The sequence below is a fragment of the Lepidochelys kempii genome, chromosome 25 (genome assembly GCF_965140285.1).
Source record: "Lepidochelys kempii isolate rLepKem1 chromosome 25, rLepKem1.hap1, whole genome shotgun sequence".
Lineage (NCBI taxonomy): Eukaryota > Metazoa > Chordata > Testudines > Cheloniidae > Lepidochelys > Lepidochelys kempii.
Genome location: NC_136404.1, coordinates 10,452,487 through 10,477,832, shown reverse-complemented (window position 1 = coordinate 10,477,832; position 25,346 = coordinate 10,452,487). Strand labels below are relative to the sequence as shown.

The 25,346-nt window shown below is 48.3% G+C and overlaps 1 protein-coding gene across 4 annotated transcripts; it reads left to right on the top strand.

The window, feature by feature from the left end:
• The first annotated feature begins 9,249 nt into the window (after window positions 1-9,249).
• DUS3L (dihydrouridine synthase 3 like) lies at window positions 9,250-24,605 on the top strand. Of its 4 annotated transcripts, XM_073323892.2 has the most exons (13): window positions 9,255-9,375; window positions 13,333-13,639; window positions 14,226-14,837; window positions 15,962-16,003; window positions 16,161-16,313; window positions 16,514-16,630; window positions 18,174-18,239; window positions 18,329-18,439; window positions 18,938-19,034; window positions 20,757-20,832; window positions 22,264-22,452; window positions 22,576-22,704; window positions 24,426-24,605. In XM_073323892.2, the coding sequence occupies exons 1-13, from the start codon at window positions 9,335-9,337 to the stop codon at window positions 24,496-24,498; spliced, it is 2,013 nt and encodes a 670-aa protein (XP_073179993.1). In that variant the 5' UTR covers window positions 9,255-9,334; the 3' UTR covers window positions 24,499-24,605. The 4 variants fall into 4 exon arrangements, with proteins under 4 accessions (XP_073179996.1, XP_073179995.1, XP_073179993.1 ...); XM_073323895.2 differs by lacking the exons at window positions 22,576-22,704; window positions 24,426-24,605 and adding an exon at window positions 20,112-20,236 and having other exon boundaries at window positions 9,250-9,375; window positions 22,264-22,351; XM_073323894.2 differs by lacking the exons at window positions 22,576-22,704; window positions 24,426-24,605 and adding an exon at window positions 20,097-20,236 and having other exon boundaries at window positions 9,250-9,375; window positions 22,264-22,351.
• Window positions 24,606-25,346: the final 741 nt, after the last annotated feature.

Below are 25,346 nucleotides of genomic sequence, written 5' to 3'. Positions count from 1 at the left end.
CGTTACAGTGTGTATGGTAACACCCATTGTTTCATGTTCTCTGTGTATATAAATCTCCCCACTGTATTTTCCACTGAATGCATCCGATGAAGTGAGCTGTAGCTCACAAAAGCTTATGCTCAAATAAATTGGTTAGTCTCTAAGGTGCCACGAGTCCTCCTTTTCAATTTGAGTATATAAACTATCATTGAAGTCAGCTTCTGGACCAGGTTACTGGAGGATGACTAATGTAATGTGGATTTTTTTTTAAAGGGGGCTCCAGAGACGATCCTGCCAATTACAGACTAGTGAATCTAACTTCAGTACCAGGCAAATTGGTAGAAAGTATAGTAAAGAGCAGGATTATCAGACACAAACATGACCGGTTAGAGAAGAGTCAACCCAGCTTTTGTGAAGGGAAGGCATGTCTCACCAATCTATTAGAATTCTTTGAGGGTGTCAACAAGTGTATGGATAAGGATGTGTAGCGGGGTGGTCACCCGCTCTGGCCTTAAAGGGCTTAAAACAGCCCAGGAGAAGGCTGTGGCTGGGAACCAGCAGTTCCCAGGCTGATTGGGGGAAGCAGGCTCAGCTGGGGCCACGCCCCAGTCAGGGGTCAGCTGGCCCTTATAAGAGGGCCATGGGCCAGGAGCAGACAGTCTCCTCTAGCTGTGGAGGGAGATGGGCCTGGTTGCTGGGGAGCGTACCAGGTTACCTGAGGTGGAGCAGGGCTGGGGGAAGGCCAAGGGAGCTCTGGCCTGGAAACCTCCCAGGCTGCAGACCTAGTGTAAGGCCTGATAGGTACTGGAGTTGCAGGGGGCAGCCCATGGGGAGGCAGAGGCAGCAGGTCCAAACTCCCCTTGTCTGTGGCTTATACACTGCAGTCCACCCCAGTGTGGGGGCTCAGTGGTGACTGGCAGTAGCCAAAGACTGAGGCGAGGATACTTGGTGGGGGTTTCCCGGAGAGGGGAGACCCAGAGACTGTGGGGCACTGCCCGGGGGCAGCACCCCAGTAAAAGGGGCACCGGGGTCTGGGAGGGACACGGTGGCCAGCAGCAAGCGGGACACCGGCCTGCAGAGGGTACTCTGGAGGCTGGGAGAGCTAATTCCCTGAGAGACCAGCAGGAGGTGCCACAGGGGTGAGTCCCACACCGTTACAGGGTGATTCAGTTGATACTGGATTTCCAGAAAGCCCGATCCTTCATCAAAGGCTTTTAAGGAAACTAAGTAGTCATGGGATAACAGGGAAGGTCCTCTCATAGATCAGTAACTGGCTTAAAGATATGAAGCAAACGTAGGAATAAATGATCACCTCTCACAATGGAGAGGGTTAGACAGTAGGGTCCCCTAAGGATCTGTACTGAGACTTGTGCTGTTCAACATATTCATTAATGATTTGGAACAGGGAGTGAACAGTGACGTGGTAAAGTCTGCAGATGATACAAAATTATTCAAGATAGGTAAGTCCAAAACTGACTGAAGTCTTACAGGGAGAATCTTGCAAAACTGGGTGACTGGGCAACAAAATGGCAGATGCACTTATCAATGTTGAGTTTCAAGTAATGCAAATTGGAAAAAATAATCCCAACTATACCTACAGAACGATGGATTCTAAATTGGCTCTTGCAACTCAAGAAAGAGAGCTTGGAGTCACCATGGATAGTTCCATGAAAACTTCAGCTCAATGCACAACAGTGGTTAAAGAGGCTAAAATAATGTTAAGAAAAGGAGTACTTGTGGCACCTTAGAGACTAACCAATTTATTTGAGCATAAGCTTTCGTGAGCTACAGCTCATTTCATCGGATGCATACTGTGGAAAATACAGAAGATGTTTTTATACACACAAACCATGAAAAAATGGGTGATCATCACTACAAAAGGTTTTCTCTCCCCCCACCCCACTCTCCTGCTGGTAATAGCTTATGTAAAGTGATCACTCTCCTTACAATGTGTATGCATTGTAAGATCACCCATTTTTTCATGGTTTGTGTGTATAAAAACATCTTCTGTATTTTCCACAGTATGCATCCAATGAAATGAGCTGTAGCTCACGAAAGCTTATGCTCAAATAAATTGGTTAGTCTCTAAGGTGCCACAAGTACTCCTTTTCTTTTTGCAAATACAGACTAACACGGCTCTTTACTCTGAAAAGAATGTTAGGAACTAGTAGGAAAAGGATAAAAGATAAGACCGAAAGGATCATAACACCACAATCTTAGAAATGTAGGGCTGGAGGGGACCTCAGGAAGTCATCAAGTCCAGTCCTTTGTGCTGACGCAGGACAAAATAAACCTAAACCATCCCTGACAGATGTTTGTCCAACACGGTTTTGAAAACCTCCAATGATGGAGACTCCACAACGTCCCTTGGAAACCTATTCCAGAGCTTCACTACCCTCATAGCTAAAAAACCTTTCCTGATATCTAAATTAAATCTCCCTTGCTGCAGATTAAGCCCATTACCTCTTCTCCTGCCTTCAATGGACATGGAGAACAGTTGATCACCGTCCTCTTTATAACAGCCCTTAACATATTTGGAAACTTATCAGGTCCCCCTCCTCAATCTTCATTTCTCAAGAATGAACGGACCCAAGTTTTTTCAACCTTTCATCATAAGTCAGGTTTTCAAAACCTTTTATCATTTTTCTTGCTCTCCTCTGGAGTCTCTCCAATTTGTTCCACATCTTTCCTACAGTGCGGCATGCAGAACTGGACACGGTATTCCAGCTGAGGCTTCACCAGGAAAATTACCGCCTGTGTTCTACATACAACACTTCTGTGAATACACTCCAGAATATCACCTGTTTTTTGCAGCTGTATCACATTGTTGACTCATTCAATTGGTGATCCACAATCACTCCCAGATCCTTTTCAGCAGTACGACCACCTAGCCAGTTTCCCCCCACACTTTGTAATTGTACATTTGATTTTTTCCTTCCTTACGTGAAATACTTTGCACTTGTCTGTATTGAATTTCATCTTGTTGAATGCAGATCAGTTCTCCAATTTGGAGGACAGAATTAGAATTCAAAATGACCTTGACAAAGTGCTTGCAACCCCTCCCAGCTAAGAGTCATATGCAAATGTTATAAGCATACTCTCCACTCCATTATCCAAGTAATTAACAAAAATCCTGAATAGTACCAGACCCAAGACTGACCCCAGGGGATCTCACTTGATACACCCTCCTAGTTGGACAGCGAACCACTGACAACTACTCTGAGTGTGGCCTTTCAACCAGCTGTGCACCCACCTGTGGGTGGGAGCCAGCATCTCCTGCCAATGATTAGAGCCTAAGGCAGCAGTTACATCCTCAATAGATCTGGAGGCTCGAGGGCAACAGCTCTACCTAGCTGGTCCTCCCACTTCACTGGGTTCCGACCCAGGGCCCTGGGAGGCTGGTTCAGCTTCACTCACCCAGCGGTGCGTTGCATCAGCCTCAAGTCAGCTTCCCTAGGTCATCAGTTCCTACCTCATTGTGCATCCCAGCTGGCTGCTGTCCATCCCTGGGTAGCACTGCATTCCAGGCTTCCAGCCTTGGTCCCAGTATCCAGGAGCTGTGGCTCCCTCATCCCCTGGCTTAATGGAGGTCACATCCTTCTCTCTGGCCTGCCAACCCAACTGAGCTGTCTGGTGGCCTTTTAAACCCCACCTCCAACCCGAGCATGCTCAACATGGGCAGAGGGGCAGGGCCTCCTGAGCCCAGAGTTGCTCCCTAACCCCCACCCATCCAGTGCGGGGTTTATACATCCTGTCACACCACATAATAGCAATTTCATCGAGACTGCATTTCCCTAATTTGCTTATGAGGATATCATGTGGGACTGTGTCAGAAGCCTTACTAGAATCTAGATATATCGCATCGACTGCCTCCTCCCATCCACGAGGCCAATAATCCTGTCAAAGAAGGAAATTAGATTTGTTTGTCACGATTTGTTCTTGACAAATCCATGCTAACTATTCCTCAACCATGTCATCTTCTAGGTGCTTTCAAAGTAATTATTTAATAATTTTTTTCCAGTATCTTTCCAGATATTGAAGTTAGGCTGGCTGGTCTATAACTTCCTGGGTCCTCTTTATTCCCTTTTTTAAAGATAGGTGCTATGTTTGGCCTTCTCCAGTCATCTGGGACCTCACGCATCCTCCAGGAATTCATAAAGATAATTGCTAACCATTCTGAAATTGCATCAGCTAGTCTCTTTAAGTATTTTAGGATGAATTACATCTGGTCCTGCCAACTTGAATACATCTAACTTACCTAAATATTCTTTAATCTGTTCTTTCCCTGTTTTGATTTACATTCCTTCCCCCTTGTTGTTAATATTAATTGTGTTGAGTATCTCGTCACCATTAAACTTTTTAGTGAAGAGTGAAGCAAAATAGGCATTAAACACCGCAGCTGTCCAGTAATGGAAGACTGGGCTGGATAACTCCAAAACTGCCCTGTTCTGTATATTCTCCCTGTAACTCTAGTACTGGCCATTGCCAGAGACACGATACTGGGGCAGATGGACTTCTGGTCTGACCTAGTACGGCAGCTCTTATGTCCTTATGCCTCCTTTTTATCCATGAACTGGTGCCTACAGCGGCACACGAATGAATCTGTAGTTTTGGGCCTGATTTCCAGCACTCACTGAAGGCAACGGGCAGCATGTGATTTCAGTAGTTCAGTAGCAGGTCCAGCCCTTTTTCTCGGGACTCAGTGCTCGGGGAGAATTTGAGAGCATTAATCATCTTTATTTTGCATCCTGAACTGACACCAGCAGGCCAAAAATATTAGAAATGACTCTTCAGCTGGTTGATTGGGCAGCTATATAATGTATTAGGCCCAGATTCTCAAAGGTATTTAGGTGCCTAACTCTCATTGATTTCAGTACCTAAATACTTTTGAGGGTCTGAGCCTCAGTCCTTAGGATTTCTGGCAGCACACAGAACTGCAACCAATTTACACGATGGCTCAAATCTCCATGAGAAGATGATCCTGATTCCCACGGCCTGGGGGTATTATCTTGTGACCTCTCAATGTATCCTATTACCTAAGCACTTTGGGAGCTATCTCTAGGAGGAAAGCACTAAGCCATACCGGTCATTGAAAGGAGTGTGCGGAAAGCAGACAACCTCGTCCCATTGGCCATCAGGGACAGAAATACGAAACCTTCCCGGCTTGTTACTTGGGCTGAAATGGAAAATGTTTCTAAATGGTAATATGGAAAATTCTGTTAGCAGATCAACGGGCGGTGAAATCCTGCCCATGGGAACTTGCAAGAGTTGAATTTACTTTTCTGCTCAATGTGGAATAGTTCATACCCTCAGTTTAAATAAATGATTAGCAACTGGCGTATGTCTTGCATTTGCCACCTTAAAGAGAATGATCTATGTACCATAAGCAAATTTAGAAATTTGGGAAATGACCTTAAAAAGCAAAGCGTCTTTTAGGGCAGGGTTAGCTAGGGTGCAGCCTGTGGAGCTCATTGATACAGTCTGAAGCTGCAGTTGTCTTTAACAATAGAGAGGAAGGACTCCTGCAGCTCAAACACAGCACTGAGAGTCAGGTGATCTGTGTTCTATTCCCCACTCTGCCATTTACTGGCTATATGAAATGAGGCAAGTTACTCCACCTCTCCTTATCTAAATGGGGATAAATAATACTTCCTTACTCCACAAGAGTGCTAGGAAGCGTCAAGTGCTTTGAGATCCTTAGCTGGTCTGGAACACATGACTTATGAGGAGAGGCTGAGGGAACTGGGATTGTTTAGTCTGCGGAAGAGAAGAATGAGGGGGGATTTGATAGCTGCTTTCTGCCTGAGAGGTGGTTCCAGAGAGGATGGTTCTAGACTATTCTCAGTGGTAGAAGAGGACAGGACAAGGAGTAATGGTCTCTAGTTGCAGTGGGGGAGGTTTAGGTTGGATATTAGGAAAAACTTTTTCATTAGGAGGGTGGTGAAACACTGGAATGCGTTACCTAGGGAGGTGGTAGAATCTCCTTCCTCAGAAGTTTTTAAGGTCAGGCTTGACAAAGCACTGGCTGGGATGATTTAATTGGGGATTGGTCCTGCTTTGAGCAGGGCGTTGGACTTGATGACCTCCTGAGGTCCCTTCCAACCCTGATATTCTATGATTCTATGGTAAGTTCTAGAGAAGAGGAAAATGTCATTATTCTTTAATAAGGAGGAGCAGCCTGTGGAGAGAACATTGCACCCAGGGACTTACCCCCCCGAGCACCCCTTCTGACTTAAACATGAGGTTGACTGCATTCTGCCTCACTTTTTGGAAAACAGGCAACTATTTAACTCCTGGCCACCTCTCAATACAGCAACCCATCATCCACCTCCTACTTGGGCCAGTGGATTTAATCAACAATCAGATATTCTTTGAGGTGGTGTTGTAGTCATGTTAGATATTAGAGAGACAAGACGGGTGAGGTAATATCTTTTATTGGACCCGCTTCTGCTGGTGAAAGTATAGGCACTGACTCCATGGGTGCTCCAGTCCTGGAGCACCCACGGAGAGGGAAAATGGTGGGTGCTGAGCACCCATCAGCAGACCCCTATCAAAACCTCCCCCTCCCCCTAGCGCCTCCTGCCCCCGGTGGCCCCGCAAATCAGCACCTCTCCCCCTCCACATCTCTTGCCCGCCGCAATCAGCTGTTTCGCGGCTTGCAGGAGGCTCTGGGGCCATGAAGGGAAGAGCAAGGATGCAGTGCGCTTGGGGGAGAGGGCGGAACAGGCCAGGAAGAGGTGAGTGAGGTGGTGCCTGGGGTAGAGCCAGGGGTCGAGCATTCCCGGCCCATTGGAAAGTCGGTGCCTGTGTGAAAGAGAACAGCTTTCGAGGTATACAGAGCTTTTGTTAGAATACAATGAATTTCAGGGATGGAGATGAGATTTAGAGTTTAAGAGTTCATAGACTATCAGGGTTGGAAGGGACCTCAGGAGGTCATCTAGTCCAACCCCCTGCTCAAAGCAGGACCAATCCCCAACTAAATCATCCCAGCCAGGGCTTTGTCAAGCTGGGACTTAAAAACCTCTAAGAATGGAGATTCCACCACCATTCCAGTGCTTCACCACCCTCCTAGTGAAAAAGTTTTTTCCTAATATCCAACCTAAACCTCTCCCACTGCAACTTGAGACCATTACTCCTTGTTCTGTCATTTGCTACCACTAGAACAGTCTAGATCCATCCTCTTTGGAACCCCCTTTCAGGTAATTGAAAGCAACTATCAAATCCCCCCTCATTCTTCTCTTCTGTAGACTAAACAATCCCAGTTCCCTCAGCCTCTCCTCATAAATCACGTGCTCCAGCCCCCTAATCATTTTTATTGCCTCTGCTGGACTCTTTCCAATTTTTCCACATCCTTCTTGTAGTGTGGGGCCCAAAACTGGACACAGTACTCCAGATGAGGCCTCACCAATGCCAAATAGAGGAGAATGATCACGTCACTCAATCTGCTGGCAATGGTCCTACTTATACAGCCCAAAATGCTGTTAGCCTTCTTGGCAACAAAGGTACACTGTTGACTCCTATCCAGCTTCTTGTCCACTGAAACCCCTAGGTCCTTTTCTGCAGAACTGCTGCTAAGCTGCTCGGTCCCCAGTCTGTAGCGGTGCATGGGATTCTGCCATCCTAAGTGCAGGACTCTGCACTTGTCCTTGTTGAACCTCATCAGATTTCTTTTGGCCCAATCCTCTAATCTGTCTAGGTCACTCTGTATCCTATCCCTACCCTCCAGCATATCTACCTCTCCTCCCAGTGTAGTGTAATCTGCGAACTTGCTGAGGGTGCAATCCACGCCTCCTCCGGATCATTAATGAAGATATTGAACAAAACTCGCCCCAGGACTGACCCTTGGGGCACTCCACTTGATACTGGCTGCCAACTAGACATGGAGCCATTAATCACTACCCGTTGAGCCCGACGATCTAACCAGCTTTCTATCCACCTTATAGTCCATTCATCCAATCCATACTTCTTTAACTTGCTGGCAAGAATACTGTGGGAGACCATATCAAAAGCTTTGTTAAAGTCAAGGAATAACAAGACCACTGCTTTCCCCTCATCCACAGAGCCAGTTATCTCATCATAGAAGGCAATCAGGTTGGTCAGGCATGACTTGCCCTTGGTGAATTCATGCTGACTGTTCCTGATCACTTTCCTTTCCTCTAAGTGCTTCAAAATTGATTCCTTGAGGACCTGCTCCATGATTTTTCCAGGGACTGAGTTAAGCCTCAACCAACTAATTCTCAGCACTCAAAGGCAGCCGTCATCCCACATTAAGGATGAAGACAGCCCCACTGTGCTCTTTCCACAGGACTACAGCTCTTCCAGGACACCAACCTTTTGAGAGTTTTCACAAACCCACACTGCAGCCTCTTGAATGGACACATCCAACCACTCAGCCTCCAAAGAGCAGGTTAGCCCCCTCAGCTCTTCACCTCTACCTCCCTGTGACGAGGTGTCAGCAGGTGCTAGGATGATGCAGGGCTGCCTTGCTCAGCTTGCCAAACCCAGGCATCCAAAGTCTCGAGTCAGGCCTCCCAAAATCAAGAGATTGCCTTAAAAATCATGAGTTTCCTCCCCCCAAAGAGAGTGTGGGGACTCTTTCTGGTTTTTGAGTCCCTAGGCAGTATGTTTTCACGCTGTTCCCCCACCACCATAAGGGCTAGACAACTTTTTTTTTTTTTAATGGAATGAAAGCGGAGTCTCCCAGGAGCACATGACTCCAGGGACTGGGGCCTTAAGAGAAACCCCAAATAGCACCAGCTTCATGACGGGCTCATGCCAGCTGGCAGCACCGTGGGGCCTCAGTCGGCTCCAGTCCAGAGGAATGCAGTGCCCTTCCCTACCGCAGAGGGGACCCTGCCAGCCAGTGCCTGGAGAACCCGGAGGACCGGCCAAATTACAGAGCCGGCATGGCCAGGGTGCAGCCCCAAACAGAGGGTCATGAAGGGAGTCTGGGCAACACCCAGGGTGGGGGCAATGTCCCAGGGTCACCCGCCTGCTGGCTGCTGGGCAGGCCCATTGCCCCAGGCTCGCCCCTTGCTCCAAGCCCCTTAGCTTCGTCTGGGGCTGCTGCACCCTCTGCCCCATGCCTGTGCCTGGAACTCTGACCCACCCCAGCCAGGCCATCACTATCGTCCCCTATTATCCGGGTCACATGGTATGGCCTGGGTTCCCCCCCCCCCCATCCTAGACCACATGGTACGGTCCTTCTCCCTCGTTTCCTTCCTCTCAAGGCAGCCCCGGCCCCGCCCCTCGCGTGCGCGTGACCCAGGCGCGCGCGCGCTCTAGGAGCTCAGCGCGCGCGCCCGCCGTCGTGGGTGGAGCCAGCGAGCGAGCGGGCCGGGCCCTTCCCCGCGGCATGGAGGCGGCGGGAGGCGGCGTGGCGCCCATCAGAGCCCCGTGAGTACGGGCCGCCCCCGCCCCCACTCGCCCGGCCAGGCCTCAGCGCCGCCCCACTCCTGGGCCTCCCCTTCCGCCCCTCCCCAGGGACCCCCCCTCCCGACGTCCCCTGGGTCCCCTTCCTCCGCCTCCCCAGGGACCCCCCCCCGATCCCCTTCCTCAGGGACCCCCCCCCGATCCCCTTCCTCAGGGACCTCTCCTTCTCCCCGGGGTCCCCTTCCTCCGCCTCCCCAGGGACCCTCCCCGGGGTCCCCTTCCTCAGGGACCTCTCCTTCTCCCCGGGGTCCCCTTCCCCCGTCTCCTCAGGGACCCCCCCCGATCCCCTTCCTCAGGGACCTCCCCGGGATCCCCTTCCTCAGGGACCTCTCCTTCTCCCCGGGGTCCCCTTCCTCCGCCTCCCCAGGGACCCCCCCCGACCTCCTCTGGGTCCCCTTCCTCCGCCTCCCCAGGGACCCCCCCCGACCTCCTCTGGGTCCCCTTCCTCCGCCTCCCCAGGGACCCCCCCCGACGTCCCCTTCCTCCGCCTCCTCAGGGACCCCCCCCGACGTCCCCTTCCTCCGCCTCCCCAGGGACCCCCCCCGATCCCCTTCCTCAGGGACCTCCCCGGGATCCCCTTCCTCAGGGACCTCTCCTTCTCCCCGGGGTCCCCTTCCTCCGCCTCCCCAGGGACCCCCCCATCCCCTTCCTCCGCCTCCTCAGGGACCCCCCCCCCCGATCCCCTTCCTCAGGGACCTCTCCTTCTCCCCGGGGTCCCCTTCCTCTGCCTCCCCAGGGACCCCCCCCGATCCCCTTCCTCAGGGACCTCCCCGGGATCCCCTTCCTCAGGGACCTCTCCTTCTCCCCGGGGTCCCCTTCCTCTGCCTCCCCAGAGACCCCCCCCCGATCCCCTTTCTCAGGGACCTCCCCGGGATCCCCTTCCTCAGGGAACTCTCCTTCTCCCCGGGGTCCCCTTCCCCCGTCTCCTCAGGGGACCCCCCCATCCCCTTCCTCCGCCTCCCCAGGGACCCCCCCCCGACGTCCCCTTCCTCCGCCTCCCCAGGGACCCCCCCCGACCTCCCCGGGATCCCCTTCCTCAGGGACCTCTCCTTCTCCCCGGGGTCCCCTTCCTCCGCCTCCCCAGGGGACCCCCCCATCCCCTTCCTCCGCCTCCTCAGGGGACCCTCCCCGGGGTCCCCTTCCTCAGGGACCTCTCCTTCTCCCCGGGGTCCCCTTCCCCCGTCTCCTCAGGGGACCCCCCCGATCCCCTTCCTCCGCCTCCCCAGGGACCCCCCCCGATCCCCTTCCTCAGGGACCTCCCCGGGATCCCCTTCCTCAGGGAACTCTCCTTCTCCCCGGGGTCCCCTTCCTCCGCCTCCCCAGGGACCCCCCCCCGACCTCCTCTGGGTCCCCTTCCTCCGCCTCCCCAGGGACCCCCCCGACGTCCCCTTCCTCCGCCTCCTCAGGGACCCTCCCCGGGGTCCCCTTCCTCAGGGACCTTCCCGGGATCCCCTTCCTCAGGGACCTCTCCTTCTCCCCGGGGTCCCCTTCCCCCGTCTCCTCAGGGGACCCCCCCATCCCCTTCCTCCGCCTCCTCAGGGACCCCCCCCCCGACGTCCCCTTCCTCCGCCTCCTCAGGGACCCCCCCCGATCCCCTTCCCCGGGGTCCCCTTCCTCAGGGAACTCTCCTTCCCCCCGATCCCCTTCCCCCGTCTCCCCAGGGGACCCCCCCTTGATCCCCTTCCCCCGTCTCCCCAGGGGACCCCCTCGATCCCCTTCCCCAGGGAACCCCCTCACCTCCCCCCGATCCCCTTCCCCCACTCCTCAGGGTCCCCTTCCCCAGGGAACCCCCCCCCCGGGGTCCCCTTCCCCCGCCTCCCCAGTGAACCGCCCCACCTTGCCCCGCTCCCCTTCCTCTGGGAAACCCCCCCCATCCCCTCAGGGAACCCCTCTCCCCAGACCTCCCCTTCCTCCCCCTTTTCAGGGAACCCCACCCCCCCCCGAGACTTTCCCCCATTCCTAGCACCCTCTCTCCTTCACAACACCCATTTCCTGTGCTACCCTAGGAGCGTTCCCCACCCCCCCATCCCCAGCATCCACCTTCCCCCACTACCCCAGGAGCTACCTGCTCCCTTCATGCAAATTGGTTCTGGCCTTTGGGTGCCTGACGCTGGTCGATGGAGCCCTCGGTGCGGCAGAAGTTGGGTGGCTTTGGGCCGGGTGCTCTGGGTTCCCAGGCCGGGGTGACTCACTTGGAAAACCATATCGCTCACCTTGTCTGGAGGGGGGGGGGAAAAAAATCAGTTATTCGGTTACTTGGTACTTAAAAGAAAAGAATCAGCAACAGAGGACCTGCCGCGTTGTTAAAATACCACAGTGCCTTTCCCCAGGCTGCCCTCATGACAGATGGCCCCTGGAGTCCCCATCCCACCACTCATCCTGTTTGACATTGTGGGTTGAGGTAGTGGCCATTCAACACCCAGCAAATATCAACAGGAGCCTTTGACAGAGACAGTATCTGAGTTTGCAGGAAGGCTCATAAGAGGCCTTGTAAAGTACGGAGAGAGCGCAAATACGGGAGAACTGGGAAACGTTACTAGCCTTGTGACTGTTGCCCTGGATGAGTTAAGTTACTGTCCTCAGCTAACCAGTCAGTTAGTGGAACCTGTGGGAGACCACAGCAAGCTTTGAGAAGTTACGTGTTTAAAAGTCAGTACCTAAATAAAAATGGCTAAATTTTCAGAGGTCATGAGTGCACACAATTGTCATTGAAGTCTGCAAGAGCTGAAGGTGCTTGGCATTTCTGAAAATCACACCACTTTTATTTAGGTGCCTAAATATGGATTTTTGGTCCATCCTTCTGTTTTAGGATACCACCCTAAAGTATCCTCAAATGTTCGGTTTATAATTCTGCCCCACCTCCATTAAGCGATCAGTCTTTTGTCAGTTTTGTGAGTAAATTTTTCTATTAACAGTGTAGCCTAGAGTCCTCAGTCAAAGATATGGGGTCCTGTTGTGCTATACGCTGTACGGACAGTCTCTGCCCTGGTAAGCTCACAATCAAGGATTATGACAAAACATAATAGGTGGAAGAAATGGACAAACTGGGAGGAGGAGGAGGAGGAAGTATCGATAAAGATGGCACAACTTGCATAAGTGGTCACTTATGACAAGTTTCACTGTATTTTGCTGCTTCTCTGTAGAAGATGCAAGTAATAAAGGTAATCTGTTCTACTTACAAAGGTGCCCATCGTGCTTCCTTAGTTTTTCAATGGTAAAGACCTCTTTCCAACCCCAAAGATCTACCCCTGGAGACGAGGAATACACTGTACATCAGGCCGCATCTTTAATGCGGAGAGTTCAGAATATATGCTACAGGCCACAGCCTGCATCACACTGGCTTAATCCAAGTGGCTTGGGAGCTGTTGTGTGTACAGATTCCATGTCCATACTGAACACGAGGCAAGCTATAAACTCCCGTATTTTTTTTAATATATGGCACACTTTGCTTACACAGCACAGTTGGGGATTCTCAGTGGAGCTATTTCCTTCGCCAGTTATCCCCCTATTCTTGTATAAGGGGAAGAATACAGTAGAAGGGAGACCTGAGTTCTGTGGTAGCTGATCTTCTGGATCACCTGGCATCAGCAGTGCAAGTTAGAGTAGGACCCCTCTAACTGCCCACTGTGTCTTGTCATAGCTTCAGTGTGGTGGAGAACTGGGGCCCTAACTTGGTTTTCAATAACCTTGTAAGCCCAATGTCTGTAGAGCAGATGAAAAGACGAGCTCAAGAATGATCCTACTTCACGTTTTGCTTTGTGGCATCCCTGTGGTCAGAAAAGTTAATGCTGGTTTTAATTTCCTTTGTGTAGAATATGCTTCTTTCAGTCTGCCTATTCTTTCATCAGTAAACTTTGCTGTCTAATGTAACACATGTCAAATGATCAGTCAGTTTAATGAGAGCACTCTCTTGCTCTGTAGGTATCTCACCTCGAAAGAACAGTTCCATGCATATCTCAAAGCAGAAAGGGAATCCAGGAATCAGGAAAACAATCAACATGATGGGGAGGAAGATTCTAGTAGCAATGACCAGACAGAGCCTCCAGCAAAACAGATGAAACTAGATGGTGGTGATCAAGTTAGGAAGCAAGGAAGCCAAGAGGAAGTTGTAAAAGAGGAGGAGAAGAAACCCCAGGAACGGAAGAGAGCCAGAGGACAGAATAAGAGTCGGCCATGTATGAAGCCAAATCACTATGAAAAGGACAGGCTGTGCCAGTCAGTAATCCAGGTAAGTGGCTGGCCTGCTATGGTTGGCAACTTCAGGTTCTTTAGATAAGAATCTCTTTAGCTGTAAAACACCTAGCATGCATTTGGATTCCTAATAATATGGCATGAATAAGCCATATACTTACCTATGGAATGGATGTTACTTATTCTCAGGTGGGGGTAATTCAGCTATAAAGCCTCAGAGAGATTGCACTTTATTTAGGCCTTGTCTAGTCTGGTGGTTTTTGTGCTGGCACAACTCCTGCATCCCCCAGTGTAGATGCACTGCAAGAAGGTAATAAGGAATATGCACTAGTGCAACATATCCCCATAATAAGTCACTGGGGTCAGTTGTATGAGTGCAAGCCCCATTTTGCACTGATCCAGTGCGTCTACATTAGCAGCTTACATTGGTGAAGTTGCATTGATGTTTTACACTGATGCTAGTTTCTCTAAACTAGACAAGCAATCAGGAATGGTCAGAGTGTGTGTAACTGAAGTCCATGGAACTCTTCCTGGAAACACAGCTGACACACACAGTAAAAATAAGCCCATTTACATAGAATGGTTGTTGGTGGTTTTACATTGAAAGTGTTTTGTCATTTAAGGAATGTGCAGAGAAGTGCTACTTTGGCTCACAGTGCCGCTTCCTGCATGATGTTGGGGAGTACATGGCTGTGAAGCCCTCAGACCTCGGGGATAGCTGCGTGCTCTTCAAGACCTTCGGAAAGTGCATTTATGGAGTCACATGCCGCTTTGCTAGGGCGCATCTGGGGGAGGACTACAGGAACATCATTAATGAGGACCTTGTAAAGCAGTGGGAAGGGAAACCACTGGTGAGAAACAGCCTCAGCAAAGAACTCCAGCAGCGACTGCGCAAGAAGAAAGTTTGCTTTGACAAATCCAGTAAGTACCTTAGTCACTTGGGCAAGCCCAGCAGCGCAGGCAATGTGGGAAACAAGGCAGCAGGCAACTCAACGGGGGAGAAGAGGATGACAACCTGCACAGCAGCCAAAGGGAATGTAGAGGGCGTTGAGGTCAAACCTCCTGGAGAGGAGGCACCAGAATGTGTCTCAGTGTCAGAGAAGGGAGAAGCTCCTGAATCAGTGGTCCTGCAGAGTTCCTGCCTAGCAGATGCATCAAAGGATTCCACCCCCAAAACAATAGGCCCGGTGACAGATGAAGATGTTATAAAACTGCGGGCGTGTGAGAAAAAAAGAGTAAGTGCTAAAGCTGAGGATGGGGTCCTATTCTGTGGGTGCGTGTGGTAGTGGGCAACAATCAGGTGGTTTTAAAGTTGCATTTGGAAAGCCTCAGCTAGGGTGACTGGCAATCTTGGTGGAGGTGAGTGTAATTGAGGTGCCGGTGAAGCACTCCTCATGTACATGCCCTTAGTCCTTGGGTGGAGGAAAAGTATTTCTGGTTCTGCATTTAAACAAGAAAAAGGGTTTTAACTTGTTGGGTCATATTGCAGTGGAGGTTGGTATCTCAGACCCCTAGTGAAGGGAGAGGCCTCAGTACAGAGCTGTCTAATGAGGCTGTCTACTGTGATTAGGGAACTGCTAGGTCTCCCATCCGAGCCTTTGGTTTAAAATGTATTTTCAGTGATTCTCTCTTTATAAACAGAGTAACCCCAATTATCCAGCCTGTGAGTCAGAAAACGGCTGCTGCCCCCATGTGCGGTGGCAAGCATCATACGTTGTTCTCCTGCTTATCCAAAACCCCTTTACCCACTTCCTCCAAGTTTTGTTCTCAAACATGGTTAGATAGTTAATGATTTGGATCTTTGAAGGTTGTGATGTTAATTGTCATTTTGTAATAAATGCTTTTCAGGTCCGCTGTTCAGAAAAACACACACATTGTCTTGCTCATGTGAAAACTACCTAGTTGTAGGTGCTGTTAGCGCTGCCTGATCTGAACTTGCCTGGCAAATGCCTCGGGATCTCCAAGAGGAAATGTACCCAGAAAGGCTGTCAGGCTAAGAAAAAAATCCTTGTTTTTCAGAAAAACCAGCTCTCTTCTCTCTTTCTTATACCATCTACCATTACTAAAATGTTGTTTTCCCCATTTCTATAGCTCTTTCGCTTCACTCAGCTAGGGCAATGCAAATAGACGGGTCAGTTTAATTTTCTAGTCCTCCTGCCCTAGCACAGTGCTACAGTGTGGGGTTTCAAATGCTGCAGAGGAATGCTTAAATTAAAAAAAATACAGTTTTCATGGAAACTAAAAGGAAACATGATAAATTCTGTAAAAGCCAAACTCCCAGAGTCTCTAACTGAAATTCCCCACTTGGCCTTCGCTATTTGAGCTCTTCTAATATGCCTTTCCTGTCTTTGTTTTCCAGTTGGATATCCAAGGCAAACTCTACCTGGCTCCCTTAACAACGGTAGGTAGAATAGTTCTAACAGAATTATTCTTTTTTCCCCACTTGTGAAAATTGGCTGTAAAACCACTTGGATGGGACAAGTTCCTCACATGAGTGGTGCAGGTCAAAAATGTTGCCAATATGTATCCTAACCCTCTCCAGTTGCTCTGGGTTTCAGTGTGGTAACCTCCCGTTCCGGAGAATATGCAAGCGTTTTGGAGCGGATGTCACCTGTGGCGAAATGGCTGTGTGCACAAACTTGCTCCAAGGCCAGTCATCTGAATGGGCTCTCTTGAAGCGGCACTACACAGAAGATCTCTTTGGAGTGCAGGTCCAGTATAGTCACTTCAGCAAGGCGGGAATCCAGAAACAACTCATGTATTTCTTACTTGGGGGAAACACCCACTGGGCATCTGCAGGGAGTAACTTTCCCTGTGGGTGAACTGCCCTTGTGTCTTTGAGCTGAGACGTGGGCATTTCTTTTGGAGAGGTCACTCATTTTGACTGAATCGGTTCTGTTTTCCCTTTCAGCTGGAGGGAGCATTTCCAGACACTATGACCAGATGTGCAGAGCTTCTGAACCAGACCATTGAGATGGATTTTGTAGACATCAACGTTGGGTGCCCAATAGATCTGGTGTATAAGAAGGTAACATTTAACAATATCCTCCATCCTTTCTCTGAGCAGGTGTCTTTCCTTTGCTTTACCTCCCAATCCCATGTCTGTTCACAACACAACTTAAATGTTACCATTGCCTGTTCAGTCTAAGGACCATCATCTCTACACACAGAGTAACCTTCTCGATTCCAGGGCTTGTTTCAAATGACTTCATAGCAAATGTGTTCATCTTACAAACAACATGATGGCTTTTCTAACGGTCAGCACTGCAAACCCAGCCTGGGATCTGAAAGTCAAGCTTAGGTTTATTCTGAATCCTGCAGCATCTCGGCAACAAATCTTCAACTGGAACCTAGGTCATAGAAAATAAGGGCAGAAGGACCTCTTAGATCATCTAGTCTGCCCTCCTGTACCGCACAGGCCATGGAATTTCAACCAGTTACTCTTGTAGGGAGCCCAGTAACTTGTGTGAACAATTAATACTAGTTAGTTCTGTTGCTGGTGTGCAAGCCAGGCCAGAATGCAGCTTCTGCGCTGCAGGCTGAACACACTAGTGAGAGCTTATTTTGTCAGTGACCTCAGCAGCCCCAGCCCTAAATTTTACGCCGGGGCAGATCAGTTGGAGAGGTGCAGTTTGCAGAGGGGCTTGTCTGATCATTGTCACAGTTTCAGGGTTAACTGCACCTTTGACACCCCTCCACCCCAGTTTTCCTCCAGGACTTCCACTTAGGTGACAGCTAGGAAGCCTGAAACCTTTTTCTCAGGTGGACACCTGTGGCTCTTTTCCTCCAGACGGGTGTTCAGGCTTGCAGTCCCTCTGTATTTCACTGAGATTTCCCCAGCACGTCTGGCTGGGGTCCAGCACCTGTGGTTAGCCTTTCCCCCGGGGTTTCCACAGTGTATACCGGTTATCAGTCAGCTGTCACAAAGCAACCAACCTTTACAGCGCAAAAGACATTTATTCTTAGGGCAAAAGCATTACAGAGAAAACATATTAAAAAAAAACAAGTCCCTATCCACATCCTAAAAAGATTACCTGAGGTCAGCCACCAGTCTTATGGCTCTTTGGGCATGGCAAAGTGTTTCTAACCCTTCCACAAGGCTGGGGACCCCTTGTGTGCAGAAGGTCCTGTCCATTTGCTGAATCAAAAAGGCGGCCCTGTGTCAGTTTAAACTCAGCCCTTTTATACCAAAAGCCCTTTCTTTGTCTGTTGGTCTCTGGAAAACCCAGTACGTGTGAGCCACTTGCAGGGATGGTCCAACCTCTTTGCCTTTCTCGCCTTAATCACCCACCACTGGTTTTTAGTTCCTGGAGGATCTGTGGTAGTGCTCCCCCCCCCCAAGTTGCATACAATCCCCGGCCCACAAGCCATTCCTGTGCGTCCTACAGTACGGTCCCCCAAAGCTACAGCATGCAGTTGCTATATCTGTCAAGCTTGACTGCACTTCAAGATAAAAGTGCAGATATTCTCCAGTTTATACAAATGAAAGGCAGCTGTCTGGTTAGTTTCAGCAAGGTTCTTGGTTAGGTGAAAATACAAGGATCTCTGACTGTGTCTGTTTTATCCCATAGGGGGGTGGATGTGCCTTAATGAACCGTTCCAACAAGTTTGAACAGATAGTCAGAGGAATGAATTCGGTGAGTACCAGGCATACCCTGGCTGAGAAGAACAAGCTTCCAAACAAAGCTGTTTTGTCTGGTTTAACTTTACTCCTCCCTCTCTGTAGGTACTCGATGTTCCTCTGACAGTGAAGATAAGGACTGGTGTGCAAGAAAAAGTCAACCTAGCTCATAAAGTAATCCCCAACATCCGGAAGTGGGGAGCTTCCATGGTCACGGTATGGGCCCCTTTCTGTGTTTGATGTCAGGAATTTGGCCAGGATCTCTGGTGCTTTGTCTATCTGTCTGTCATCATTTAAGTACATCTAGTCCAATAATCCTTTTGGTAGTGACTTTTGCGTGGTGCATCAGGATAGAGGCGTGAACCCAGCCATCTGTGCAAAGTTGTATTGTGAGAGGAGGAGATGCTTCAGGGAGGGACACATTATCATTAATACCACTCTGGTCTCTGTCCACATTAATAATCCCTGTGGCTTCTTGCTCTAGCTTGCAAGCACTGACAATGTTATGTTTGTTCATGATGTCTTTTTGGATTCTGCTAACCAGTTCCCCTACTGTTCACTACAGCACTGACCTCTGCAGATTGCTTAGGTTCTGTGCTATCAATGCATTTCACTCATATCCACTTTGAACTTGTTGCCTTTCTTGTAGCATCTCACCCTAGCTGCTTTAGGTACTTGGTGAAGTACTAATGGTAACTCTCTTCTTTCTGTTAGCTTCATGGCCGATCTAGAGAACAGCGTTACACAAAGGTTGCAGACTGGGAGTACATAGCAGAGTGTGCTAAATTAGCCAGCCCAATGCCTCTATTTGGTATGTTTCTCTCTGCTGATTTTATTTTTTTAAGCTTTTTAATGATTAGGTAATTTTAAAAGAGCTTGTTTCTCTGAAATGTGATCTGTGTATAGTTAAAATATTACTGGTCCGATTAATGTAAGATCCATCCGCCCCACAAACTTGCATCTCCTTCAGTGAGATTGCCTTCGTTATTTGTTTGACACAGTTAAGACAAGACACAGGAGCACGTTCAGTCGGGGGGGGAGGGGAGGAGAAGAGTGAAGCAGAGACAGAACTAATGACAAATCCCTAAAGTGATGTCAGAGAGGCGATAGATCGGCTGTCACCAATAGTGGTTGGCCACTTAGCTTAAAGTGCAATTCTGATCTGAAAAATTACCCAACAGTTCTACTGTGGTGTAACTCCATTCAGGTCAATGAACTGACAGATGAATCTCCTCCATGGTCCCCTGGTGTATTCCAAGTCTCATCAACCATTAAACTCCTCTTAGTGTTGTGGAGCCACGAGGGCTTGGGCAGAGCAAGCTGTAGTTCATTCCTGTTCATAAATAGTCAGTTGAATTTTTGTCTAACACAATTCTGTTCTCATGCTTCTGAAACCCCAGGGCAAGATAGAGTTGCACAGGTGTAACAGAGCTGAATTTGAAAGTTACTGATGGTAGAACTTGACCTGTAAATTATTATTTACACACACACGTGTGTGTATGTGTGTGTGCATGTCAGTCACCACCACTCAGGTCTGAGAAACATGGCAAATAGCGCTGCAGCCGTGAAGGGCGTTCTTCTCTGTCCCACCCCGCCCCAAAGACTGTGCAGTGAGGGTCCGATAGGAGGCGAGCCATAGTGATTTTCCATGGCTTGGGGCGCTGTTGGATTCACTGCCCAAGCCACAGGCTGTGTACTACACTTTTACTGCCCTATGTGGACCTTGCTGGACTACGTTAACATGCTCTAGGTATCTAGAGCTAGCCAGCAGGATTCACGCAGGGCGGTCAGAGTGCAACACAGCCTGGGGCTTGGGCAGTGAAGCCAGTGCCCCAAGCCCTACTAACAATCACCGTGGCTTGCCTCCTCTCAGACTCTCACTGCTCAGTCTGTGGAGGAAGAGAAGCCAGAGGGGCAGGAGGAGGCAATGACAGAAGAGAGGGAACGTACCAGAGGAAGGAGAAGAGGAGGAGGATCATCCAGGAAGGAGGTTCAGGCCCAGCACTGGCCAAGGTAATTAAGGGCCATAGGAGGGCAGCTTTCCTAGGGTTGATCCTCCCCTTCTCCCTGTTTGAGGGTGGGGGTTAGGGGGTCCTTGCCCTCCCCTCAACCATAGACAGTGAGGAGAGAAGGAAGAGTTCCCGGTTTCTCTGGGGGGGCGGAAGGGAAGGGGTCCAAGAAACCTCCCTAATTTTTTTAAAGACATTCTAAATGTCTCAAAGGAAGCTTGGCATCTCTGAATTGTTGGGATTGTTAGGTTTTTTGCCTTGTGCATCACTGCCCATCATGACCCTCAGGTCCCAGGTTGAATTTTCAAGACTTGGCCATTAGAAGGGGGGAAACCACCACACAACACATCCTTTTGTAAAGGGAATAAATTGAATCTGTAGCACCTGAGTATAAACATGGAGCCCCCCAATGCCATTTTACAGGATCACTTTTCAGATAAGGGCACTTTTGAGTTTCATCCTGTGCCATTTCATTTTGACCTGATCTTGTGTGCCACTCTGGCCTCTCTCACTCTCCCACACAGGAAATGGAGATATCTTGTCCTATGAAGATGCTAATCGAGCCATGCAGACTGGCGTTTCAGGAATTATGATTGCAAGGTAAGTGGCTGCCTTTCCTACTTACTTTTGTTTGTGAGCTATATTGGAAACAAATAAAAACTAAAAAAAAGCCAGTGATAAGCGTTTCCTCCTTGGCAAGGCTGTTCTTGGAGGCTTGTTGTGTATCTGGTATAAGATAATGGTGTAGCTTTCAACTCCATCTATTTGCTACTTCTGGTGTAGCCTTTAAAAAGAGGCAACATCAGTTTACAGAGAGCTGAAAAGTCTCAAACTGGATGGAGGTGTAAGCAGAAGTGCATGGTATTGCAAATGATTTGCAGCCAAACCAGACACTTGTGCACATGATTTGGGTGACACTCCTGTTTAATCTTTGGGGTAGAAGCTTGTGCTGATAGGGTTGGCATAACTCTTAATCAGCTAGCAGGTTGAAAAAAAAAACGCAAGTCTCTTTAGCTCCAAAGCTCCAGCTTCGATAATCTCTCTGATGTAGCAAGAGGGATTAAACTGGTTCTGACATTGGACAGCACAGCACAAGTGATTTTGGGGCCTGGGGCCTTTTTTTCTTATCCCTGATCAATTTGGCCCACTGGCCTATCTCTAATCTGTTTGAGAATTGAGTCTGTCCCTGCTTCAGAAGCAACTTCCAATTTCATTTCTCAGATCCCAGCCTTAGAGTAATCCTGATGATTAACCTTATGTTCGCTCTGCCCAGACTCTCACTTCTATGGGCTCTTGTGGTTAAAGAACAGACCTGAGCAGGGAATAAAATCTTAATCTAGTTCTCTGGCATCTGCTTCCTGTGTGACATTAGCTCAGTCAACTTCTCTGGGGTTGTGTGTGAATACAGACTAACACAGCTGCTACTCTGAAACCTCTGAGTGGAATTTTCTAAAGGTATAAGGGATTTAGAAGCAGCCTTCCTAATACCTTTCATCCCTCAGGCATGTAATTGTATTAGTCAATTTAAATATACTCTCACCTCCTGTTATCCCTGAAGTTAACTAGATGCTAGTACAGGATTGCTTCGTGTTCGGTCTTGGCTCTAGGCAGGCTCCTGGAGTATAAATAAATAGGGCAAAGGGGAAAATAGTTAGGGCTTAGTTATTCCCTCACTTGCAGGGGTGCCGCATCCAGGGAAATCAATGGCAGTTGATCATGCAAGAGGAGAGAATTAAGCTCTAAAGGTAGGTCAAAGTGAAAGCCAGCAGATTCCCTGAAAAGGTTGGATTGTCTTGTTCGTGGTCAGATCCTCCTGCCAGAGCTGTGTTTGTAGGAGGCTTTAACTAGAAAATGAAATGCACTCTTTCTGTGCCCACTGGGAGGTAACTCAGTAACGCAAATGTTGTCTGGCCGCAGTCATCTTGTGTCTCACATATACAAGTCTGTAGCTAAAACTTCAGTTTTATAGCTGGACAGACTTTCTTTGGTTACAACCATTTTCCTTTCTGATCCGATCTTGTCTGACCGCAGAGGAGCATTGATCAAACCTTGGATTTTCACTGAAGCTAAAGAACAGCGACACTGGGACATCTCTTCCAATGAAAGATTAGATATTCTCAAAGACTTCACCAATTATGGCCTCGAACACTGGGGTTCAGATACCCAGGGGGTGGAGAAAACCAGGAAGTTCATGCTGGAATGGCTGTCCTTTTTGTGCAGGTAACTTGCTTTCTCAATGTCTTTGGATAGAAAGCTTTTTCTTGCTGGGTCTCTGCCTCTACTGTAATATTTTGTAGAATAATAAAATTCATTGACATTTAATATATGTATTTGCATTGCAAGGTATATTCCAACTGGCTTATTAGAGTACCTACCTCAGAAAATCAATGAGCGGCCTCCTTACTACATGGGGAGAGACTATCTGGAGACCTTAATGGCAAGCCAAAATGTGGATGACTGGATTAAAATAAGGTAAATAGCAAACAGTTGTCATAAAATAGACAGTTGGTCATAGTGATTTCATCCTGCAACCTAATATTCAAATACCAGATGATGCACAATCATACTGGCATGGAAGGATCATGGGAACTTCAGGTGTTTATCCTGCCTTCTCTGCCCACCTCCCAACTCAACATGAGACTTCTGTAGGGCTGGCTAGGATCATGGTCTACTTCCCCAACACAGTAAGACTGACTAGAATGGTGCAGTACCCTCATTTCAGTAGGTTTTCAGTTAAGCCTTGTATTGCCATATTACTCTCTCCTTGTTTGTATGTGCCCCCAAGTGCCTCTACTGTGATAAGTCTTATCTGAGATGCTAATATAAACCCAGAGGAATTGACAGTGTGCTTCCCAGACAATGATTTGAAGGTTACCACCAAGGAGGAAAACTGATTTTTCAAGATTACTGACTGCACAGTATCCAGTATATTAATCTGTCTTGCAGTAGCATGTAGAAACCCCAGTCATGGGCCAGCACCCCTTGTGCTAGGTGCTGCACATAACAGAACAAAAAGACCGCACCTGCCCCAAAGAGCTTCTAATCTAAATAATTCCACAGCTTGGGGAGTTGCTGGACTTTCCCCTGTAGGTTTCCAGAATTAATGTTACAGACTTTAAGAGACTTTTCTTGCATCCAAAAGTCTACAGACACTGCTTGAAAAAATGACTCTGCAGACTTCAGGCCCCAACTGAAATGGCATTCTGAGAGTGTAGCCAGCGGCTTTGTCCCATCCCGTGGAAACAGAAAAGCAGCAAAAATGGAGCATGGCTGCAGCTTCTTTTGAGGGGGGGCGGTGGCACTAATCTGTGTCCTTTGCGTTAGTAATGGAAACAGCTGCCTACAACCACTCAAGTTACTAGAACTTCTGTACATTTCCACCAAGTTTTGTGAATGCCGTTTTCTGAGCAGAACCTTGCAGCTTCAGTATCCAGTTAGCTCCTTTGTGCTATACTGTTCACTGGAAGTACAAAACCATTTTAAAAAGAGTTATTTTAAGCCTCTTTGCACTTTAATAAAATATTTGTTACCTTCAATGTAAAATAAATAGTAGTACTAGCCTGCTTCCGGAAGTGTGGTTATAATGTATACAATGTTTGCTCTGCATTCAGGTAGCTTTATATTCATGCCATAGCTCTATAGTCCGTTGGTACGTAGTTGCTCACTCTACCGGATTTCACTGCCTACATGTCTTGTGGAAAATGATACTGCATTAGTAAAACATGGGGGGGGGGTCTTAGGAATGTTGGTTGTAAACAGTTTATATACAAAACAAACCCTACTGTTCCTTAATGTGAACCTTTAGTACTTAAATATATCATTTGAGTTCTGTACTATTGATAGGCCAGATCCTCAACTCCTTTGAAGTCAATGGGGCTACACAGATTTACACCAGCTATGTCATATTACACCAACTGAGGGATCTGGTTCTTAACATATGAGTACCAAGTGTGTCTAGCTCAGTGTAAGCAGAAGGAAAGGTGGGATGGGGAGATTCCAGACACATTCAACTTAGTGAGAATAAGGCACCTGAAAGTCAGTGGGAGTTAAGCACCTAAATTGAAAATCTACCCCTTGGTCCCTACTACAAAGAGGGTACAGCCTACCACAGAGTGTATGTTGCATGGTTGGATGTCAGTGTGAGGTATTGTCAGACTCTGAATGTATTTGAATACAAATCTGTTTTGTTGCAGTGAGATGCTTTTGGGGCCTGTACCTGCAAACTTTACCTTTCTGCCTAAACACAAGGCAAATTCTTACAGATAGGACTGATTGGAAGAGTCCTTAAACAGACACAGTGAGAGAAGGCAATAGCAACATGGATTATCTGCCTCTGGCTGCTGGGAATTAAATAAAATTTTATTGTTTTTTAATGTCTAGTTAATGTTTGTCATTACATGATCTGATAACTGGACAAGTGTCACAACTCAGCCTGTTCTGGCTGAGAAAGCTCCCCATCTTCTGTCTGAGGATCTCTCTAGCTACAATACTTCTGTGGTCTTCATTACCCCTAGTTTGAGAACTTCAGTCTTAAATGTGTTTAGCTCCCAGGAGGGTGAGTAGCTTTTTTATTCCCTTTTATAGGTGGGAGAAACTGAGGCAGAGCTGCCAAATGGCTTGCCCAGGTTGTCACAGGAAGTCCATGGCAGAGCAGGGGTTTGAACCTGGATCTCTCCAGCCCAAAGCTAGTGCCCTAACCACTGGACCATCATCTCTGTGTAACTTTTGTGTCTTCTCCAAAGCCTTCTCATGGACTTTGATGCAAAAATAAAGTGCTTGGTGGTCAGGGGCTTGCCTCACTTCACCACATGAGCTTTTATACATTTGCATATTGTTCATTGTTTCTGTAGCAGGGGTTGATAAAAACCTTGAGGGTGTGGTCACTAGCATCAATGCAGCCTTGTTTAGTCCAGCTGTGACCCACACCCCTTCAGCCCTTTCACAATTGTTTTTTTCAGTAAGAATGTAAATTTCCTCAGCTCCGAGATTTTTTCACATTGATATTAGACACCTAGAGGAGCTGAGGCAATTTACATTTGTACTGAAAAAAAACATGTTTTTTTATGAGTGGCAGTTGGATTAATACAAACCATTAAATAACCTCAGTCTCCCAG